Here is an 8,646-nt window from a genome sequence, read left to right on the forward strand (position 1 = left end):
AACGCGCGCCATTCGTGTAACTCAAGGTCATTCTCAGTTACAGAAAATCAACAAATAAATTATAATCACAAGATAATAATTAGATCGTTGTTAACCAGTTTTTATGTCATTAAGGCAGCTGAATGACAGGTGTCAACTCCCGCCATATTTGGTGAATGACTGCCTTGATTCCTATGCTTCCTAACACCACAGCTACTACTGTGTAACATATGAGGTCATAGAGTATGTTGACTAATTATTTTCTAATGAACAATGAGGTCATGAAGCCAATTACGTGCATTATTTCAGTAGGGTGGAAATTATTACAGTTCAGGTTTTCTTATAATTTGTTGTGAGCAAGAAGAGAGGAAACCCACATGTATGAGCCTGTATGGAGACACACTTAAAATAACTCTCATTGACTCACACACTAACTCTATTTATACATCCACTGTTACCACTATAGCTTAAAACAGTCATAAAAGCACGAGAGGCTTCTGGAAACCCCAAAAGTAAAAAAACTAACAATTATTTGTTTAACTATTAATGAATCCACCGATAAGTCAATTAATCATTTACATATCTGCAAGCTAATGTTTATGATTTAAACTTGCTTGATTTGTCTGACCTGAAAACAATTTAATTAATTTACCTACATAATTCACATTTATGTTCATTGATAAGTTGAGTAATTGTTAATGTACCTAGTTGTAGCAGCTCTAATGTCATTCAAAAGCAACATCTAGTTAACAATGTGGGGTATTCTTTGCCTCAACAACACCCTTGAAGTGGAAAGTCCCTGCTGGTCAGCGGCCTCACGTATGAACAGAGTCAAGACAAAAGAAAAAGAGGAAGAAAGATATGGGCAAGGTTCATTGATAGATAGTATCTGTGTGTTGCAACATGCAAGTGTGTCAACATTATTATCAGTATATCTTTGGGAGGGCGTTTGTCTGTAGCTATTTTAACAGTTAAACATAATTTGCTAAAGGTTTCCATGGTGACTCAGCTTTTTCATATTGTCACCTTACGTGTGTTCTCCTTGTTCTTTCTCGGACAGCACCTCACAGCGATCTCTTCTTTGAATTGCACAATGTTATCGCATTTAAGCAAGCTGGAATAATTAGGACCGTTGCTACCACTAAAGATAATTTCCTCTGTATTATTATGTTAATTTTGGGGGGTTCATAATGACTAAATGACTTGGAGATGACACAACACAAACTAATGGGACATGTTGAATGATTCAGGATGATTTTGTTCTCTTTTATTTGACAACATTTGACAGTTTTGAGTTAAAAAAAAAAGGGTTTACATTCAAACAATGTAGTAATCCCGGAAATAGTTTGAAACAGTTAAAGAAATAGATAAAATGTACAATATTGTAATATTACAAATAAAATGATCTGTTTTAAAAGACTAATAACAACTTAACACCAATAAAAGTATCTGGTTTAAAAGACTAATACAAAAGTGACACCATGCATTGCTTAATGTTGCCATTGTGAAATAAATGGGTTTACTCCATCTAAAAATAGTTTCCACCATGTGTGGTCTTTCCATTGTATTTTTAAAATTGACCGCGTTACGTGTTCTCGCGAGATCTGAGCAACAGCGCCCCCTTGTTTGTGTGTGGAAAAGCGACGGGAGATATGAGGAATACTCCGCGGCTAACGATAGCAAGGTACACAAATACGGATTTATTTCACTTTCGCTCTTCCCTGGCACTCTGGGGGTCTACCAAAAGCTGCAGGAGGACATAATTTGGTCCGAACTTTTGATTTTGCTGTTACATTCCCGCGTAGGCGACTAGCGAGTACGAGAGAGTCTCGCTAATCCCGAGAAGAGGGGGAGCGGCCTTCTTTTGTAGCCGGCTTTTGGTGCACCTCAGGCGGAAAGCACTGTCACCAGAGCTCGGTGCTTGTGCTGGTTCATTTTTCTTAACATAAAAAAAAAAGCGTTAGAGCTTTGACATTACTTTTGTTTTATTAACCACAACCTCTTCACGAGCTTCCCCGCTTCATGTCGACGTGCTGCTGTTGATGTGTTTCACCCAAGAGGAGCATTTGGAGCCGAGGCGGCCTGTTTTGTTTTCAAGCCGCCTTGAATCTGAACAATAACACAACCATAACGAGCCTGCTGGGGCTGCACTGCCTGGCCAAATTGGAGCCTCCGTGTGAGATAATAAATGCTTTGTTTGGCACCAGCTCTGGACCGACGTGAGAGCACGGGACCAGCATGCATGTGGACTATGGCATTATCGGGGCAAACCACTGCAAACCGGAGCACTTTGCCACGAAAGCCCCTGTTTGAATTTCTGAGTGTCTGCTGCTAGCTATCCAGCTGTAAGTAACGTTAGTAAGGCCACTAACGGAGGAAAGAGCGCCACATGATGCTTTGTCTAATCTTACCTCACGGACTGTATGGAAACAAGACACATCGACGTGGATGAGCCGATGTTTATATGCATGATCGGCCTGATTGTGGATGCATTTATAATCTTTCCGACCAAAAGCAGCAGTACTTTCAGAGCTGGGACATTACTTTGAGTATGTGATTTGGGATGAGTAACCTCGATTGCTCCTTGCGCAGACTCTTATATATGTGGGATTTACCAACTTGAAGCCCTTTACATCCATCTATGCTCTCTTCAAAGCCACCAGACTCCATTGACAAAAACAGTGATTTTAGCGCACAGAGCACGGGAGTCGCTGCTCTACCGCTGCCTCCATCGGTTTCTTTGTTTGTTTGTGTGATTTTGGTGTTTTAACGTATTAATACATCGGACCGGAGCCCCGGGACAGGCAGCTGAGATGAACCCGGTGAATGCGACTTCTCTCTACGTGTCCGCGAGCCGCTCGGTGCTGCAGTGCGACCCCCGAGACCCCCGGGCCCTCGCGGAGCTCTGCAAGCTGCTGCCCTTCTTCCGCCAGTCTCTTTCCTGCCTTGTCTGTGGTAAGTTTGTGTGGATTTTATTATTTTTTTACAAATGTGATAGTGGAGAGAAAGGTGTTTTTAAAAAAAATTTTTTTTTAGAGATGTTGAGTAGGCTATGGGTGCCTTGTTGTCAGCTGTGCTTGCAGTGGGAGCGAACCTTTTAAAAAGGCTGCTTTCACTTACAGTCGGAAATATATAAATCGGAACTAGTAATGACAAATAAACCAACAATCCACAGTGGTGTGGAGCAAGCAAGTACTCTTTCAGTTAAAGGTACTTGCAAAGAGTATTATTGTGGTGAATTAATAATAATAACGATACAAATTGGAGAAAACGAAGTGAAATAAAATTGAATAAATAATGCAGTAAAATATAGGGAACTGAGCAATGCAAAAATAAATTATAGGAAATCATTGTTTAATATGTTTTTAAACATTGGCTTTGAAAGGTGGTGGAATTATGTTGCCTTAAAACATGTTTTGTTGAATAGTAATTATTACTATCAAACTAACCGACTAGTACAGAATACATATGATATTCTCCCTAAACCAGCTGCAACAATACATTGCTGGTTAAATGTACATCATCAACTAGTAACACACATCCTAGACGAATTGAAATCAACTCGTTCTGAATGATGTTGTCAAGCATTGGACTATACGTCATAGCAGCTTTGAATTACACGTCGTGTTTATGATGAGACGAAACCACATTTTCCGAAGCGCCATGAACGCATCATATTTCTCAGCAACACCCACCGTGACACACCCCCCTCTGTGTGCTGTTAGGCAGCATCGGGGCGTTTCTCTGTTTATCGTGTTGAATAGCAGTCTGCCTCACACTATAGTATGCACCTAATCTCTTTCGTACCCTCGTAATCCCCAAATACACAACCAAATAAAAGATGTGCTCAACAAAAAGTAGAGTAGTTCCTGACGGTGTCTAATCAAAACACGATATATTACTGTCTGTAAATGTAATATAAAACTGTCTGTTATTCGAGCGAGGGAGCCTTTTTTCTGCTTGTCCGGCTGTGAATAAAACTCATCTTTGATTTATTTTGGTGGTTTCTCTAATGCATGGTTTTCACTGCTCATCCATAATGTAGTAACTCTCCCCCCTAACCATAGTCAGTACAGGCTAAAGGAGTGTTTTTTTCATGATTGCTACCACTCTATTAAAGGACTCGCACATAACCTCCTCCACTATATAAATAATAAATCAATATAAAAGCAGTCCAGACATTGTGTTAAATATAGATTATATGCAGTTATGTGGGATTTAACAGGCAGGCCTTGTAGAGTGTGTAAGGTTTGTTGTTTCTCATGAATGGACCTTCATGCTTTTCCCCCCAATCTGCAGCTGCACTACCTAGCGACCAGCGTTGCTAAGGAAGCTCCTCTCAAAGAGCGGTTGTCATCCAGTCTGGCAAGTTGCCAGGCACCGCTCAGGTTAACAAATACACATCAGTTTACGAAGCAAAAAAACAACAAATGAGGAAGCAAGCTTTGTAAATCCGCAAAAAAATTCAGCTACACTGACAGTTTTACATCCACGCTTATCATTTATTGGATGTGGGTTTGTTTGGACATTTATGTGACATTTGTTGCTTAGATAACACTTCTATTGATGTCAGGCTGTGTTGCTTTAACTGGCTCCTTTGAAAATCTGTGAATTAATCATCAGTGGGAGCTGCTCTGCACTATTCCTGTGAAACGTGTGATGTATTCATGTTTTAAACATTTGCTCTTTCTCTCTTTGATCTTCAGGTAATCTGCTGCAGGACCCTATCGCCCCGACCAACTCATCATGTCAGCACTACGTCTGTCGAGGCTGTAAGGGTCAGAGGATGCAGTTGAAGCCGTCATGTAGTTGGTGTAAAGACTATTCCCGCTTTGAGGAAAACAGGCAGCTCTCCTTGCTGGTGCACTGTTACCAGAAGCTCTGTCTCTACATCACGCAGTCGCCGCTCGCCCCGCACATAGCCAGCGCCGCCAGCGACTCGCCGGACCTCCAGGCCATCCTCAACGAGGGCCTCACGTTGGCTGAGAGCGAGCCGGAGGCCGAGGACGTTTCAGATTCAGCCAGCCTGTCGCCCACGGCCTCCAGCTCCAACGTGGTTCAGCCTGATGAAGCTCCGCCTACAAAGGAGCTCAAGTTGGAGGAGCTCAAGGTGGAGGAGCTCAAGGTGGAGGAGCCAAGCACCGTCAGTGTGAACGGGCTGCATGATTGTAACGGTCTGATCAGTTCGGACTCCTTGCAGCCTGTCACCATAGAGAAGGGTGCTGCAAAGCAGGAGAGCTTATCGGAGGAGATTCCTGTGTGTGTGAGCGTCAAAGGGGAGGCGGGGCTCTGTGAAATCAGCACTTTTGGTGATGACCTGAAACATAGTGGGGGGCCGTTGTTGTTGAGCGTGGAGGAGGTGCTCAGGACTCTTGATACAGACACTGATCCTGATCCCCTCCCCCATCTGGACTGCCCCCCCTCAGTACCTCAGTCCAGCCTCAACGGGCCTCACTGTCCACCTGACTCCTCCCGCCTCATCACTTGCCTCCCTCAAGGGAACAGCCCTCGCCCCCTGCAACATCACCCGCAGCCTCCCCCCCAGCCCTCCACTGTCACCCCCCACGTCCCCCCTCGGTACCACCGCAAGCGCTCCCGTTCAGAAAGCGACAGCGAGAAGGTGCAGCCCCTCCCCATTTCCAGCTTGTTACGGGGGCCTCCCCTCGGTGCCAACAGCTCCCCTCATCACCCTCACCCTGGTGCCACCACCAAACAAGAGCCTAAGTACCCGGCAGTCACGCCTCACCCACACCTGGCCCCGGTGCCGAATGGTGGTCCTCCCAAGGTGGGCAAGACTGTGCTTGTTTCCAACAAGGCGCTGAAAAAGACTGTGGAGCACCACGGGGGCCCCAAGAAGGCTTACACCAAGGCCAGGCAAGGGACCCCCAAGCCCCGTACACAAACCCGTGACAGGATACCCCAACACCCCCATGCTCACCCTCTGACACACCCACCCAGCCCCTCGAAACCACTGTATAAAAAGCCTGTGGAAAAGAAAGGCTGCAAGTGCGGCCGAGCCACACAGAACCCCTCAGTGTTGACCTGTAGAGGGCAGCGTTGCCCCTGCTACTCCAACCGCAAGGTGAGCACGATGCTGAAACCCCCCCACGTACACACACACTCCAGTCTGCTGTTTTGCTAACGATGCTGTCCCTGTTAAAACCACTAATGTTTGGATATGCTTAACTGCTAACAGCATACATATTAACAGATTTAATTGCCACCAAGGGGCTCATTACAGCCAACTGATATATAGTTTCTGTGGCAGTCAGGCATGAGGATGAATGATTGTTGACTCAGTCACAAAGAGCTCTGCCTATTAGGGAAGTGGGTCCTCTGTAGAAGTCGTTCCCACACTTTTAAAACCGCAGCTACCTCGAATAGAGATTTTCTTTTCATTGCAAACTCCCACACATACTCAACACACGTGCAATCGTTTCAGTTAAAATTGATACCATGAATGACTGAATTTATTTTAACAACATTCAACGAACATAAAATATTAAACTAACATAAAACTATTTTTTAAAAACATGCGAAATGAGTATGCATGAGCTTTACATATTCAGGGGGAGAAAATATTATCTTTTCTATGACATGTTGAAGACTATATTGCAGATGTTTAAATTAAACAAAAGTTACCTCTTGTTTTCTGTGAATGTAATGATACAGCTGCCTTGTTTTCAATGTGGTGAAACCTGGTATAGATGTCAATAAACAAGGGCGCCAGGAACCTTTTGACTTTGTTTTTACAAAACTTGCTCAATCAAGGTTTATTGACTTGCTTGTTCTGGAGCTTCTAACCCGACCCATGGTCCACGTCAGCAGATATATTATGCTGATTTTTTCAAGGGGCTGTAGAAGTTCAAACTTTACTGCAATTGCTTCAAAAACAAATATTCCTTATTCCTTAATTGTTGTTGACAGCTCATTCTTGACTTTTACGTAACTGCAGTTTTTGATTGAAACAACTACTGCTGATGTTAATTATGATCATTGTTCTGTAGGCATGTCTGGACTGTATCTGCCGCGGCTGCCAGAACTCTTACATGGCCAACGGAGAGAAGAAGCTGGAAGCCTTCGCCGTGCCGGAGAAAGCTCTGGAACAGACTCGTCTCACGCTAGGCATCAACCTCACCAGTATCACCGCGGCGGCCCTCCGCCCGGCCACCAGCTCCCCCGGCAACACCCTTCTCAACGTCACCACGGCTACAGGGACGCCCGTCACGGCCAGCTTCTTATCGGGGGCGGGGCACGACAACAGGGCCTTTGAGGATTCACTGGAGATGCGATTTGACTGCTGAGGTCCCGCCCTCCTCTGGGCAGTGGTTACGCACATTCCCCGCCCCGCTAGCAGGGGGTCGTTCACCTGGGCGTGAAGAAGGCAGCTACAGTGACAGGCGATGGTGAGGGTCACCAGCTGAGGCTGAGGAGGCGTCCTCCGTCCATCGCCAGAAACTGCGCCATGCTTGTGGTCTTGCATACAGAAACAGTGTGAGAGAGAGAGAGAGGAGGAGATGTAGCGTTACTGTATGCGCAGAGATTTCCTTTCAGTGGGATAGTTTTCGTTTTCTCCTCTACTATGGGTCATGTGTAGAGCATGTTGTGTAGCTAGGTTGGGAGTGTGTGTGTGTGAGCATGTGAGTGTGTATGTGTGTATGTGTGAGGGGAAGGCTTTGGTTTGGAGATGAACTGTATTAGCAGAAACTGAGACATCATCAGAGACTTGTGTAATTTATATAAAGAAACTTTTTGTACATGGAGGAATCAGTTCCCATTTAAGAAGACATTTTATTAAATATTTTATAAGTTACATTCAAAACCAATGGAGGATGGTGCAGGGGGAGACCTGCATTCAACCAGAATATTTTCACACGGGTAAAATGTAGATTGTATTTTGTCTATTCAGTAGACTACTATAAATGAAAGAAAAGTCCTGAACATAACTGTTAAAGTTAAAAACGTTCACAGTAATAACATTTTTGATATCTTTTGCTGCAAGTACCAGTTTATGAAGTTCACACCACCAGCCAAATTCAGTTTCAGTGTCGTCTGTTGAATGTTTATACTCTGTGAGTCACTGTCAGACATCTAAACATTATTCTTAAATGTTATTGTATATTTAAAAAACTTATATGAAACTGAAAAAGTCGTGATTTTTGGAGTAAACCAACCATTTTGGCTGGTGGGGGACAACTCTTCTGTCCCTGGTTTGCTGGTATATATGTTGACGATGCAAGTTGTCCTGTTTGCGTGTTCTTGTATTAAGCACTTTTCTCACTTAGCTTAAAACCACCGTATTTCTGACATGTTCTTCTTGTGTTTAAAACTCTGGTTGATTGCAGGCTCTGCACGTTGTTATTCGCAAGTTTTGGGTTTCTGGAAAGCTACACACATGCTGCTAAAAACCACAGAGGACACTAGAAGGACAGCACACCCTGTTTTCCTCATCTGTTATTCAGTTTCTGTGTTTAATAAGTTGCGTTAACATTTGCAGTATTTATTGGACATCTCTTAACACCGGTTACGTGTCGATTCAGTCTGGACTGTTTCTGTCTCAGTTAAGTTGCTGTCTCCTTCTTAGTGTTGGTCTCCGAACGTTGTTTGTTTCCCTCGGGCATTTAAATACCTGTAATATAACTGTAACATATTTCCACAGAAAAGAAA

General features: G+C 43.9%; 1 protein-coding gene across 1 annotated transcript; it reads left to right on the forward strand.

The window, feature by feature from the left end:
- The first annotated feature begins 1,641 nt into the window (after positions 1-1,641).
- On the forward strand, positions 1,642-8,646 carry LOC104963109 (MSL complex subunit 2). The gene is made up of 3 exons (XM_010791668.1): positions 1,642-2,934; positions 4,686-6,061; positions 6,987-8,646. Exons 1-3 carry the CDS (start codon positions 2,793-2,795, stop codon positions 7,281-7,283), a joined length of 1,815 nt encoding a protein of 604 aa, XP_010789970.1. The 5' UTR covers positions 1,642-2,792; the 3' UTR covers positions 7,284-8,646.

Source organism: Notothenia coriiceps, unplaced genomic scaffold (genome assembly GCF_000735185.1).
Source record: "Notothenia coriiceps isolate Sejong01 unplaced genomic scaffold, NC01 NC01_scaffold00035619, whole genome shotgun sequence".
In the NCBI taxonomy this organism is placed as follows: domain Eukaryota; kingdom Metazoa; phylum Chordata; class Actinopteri; order Perciformes; family Nototheniidae; genus Notothenia; species Notothenia coriiceps.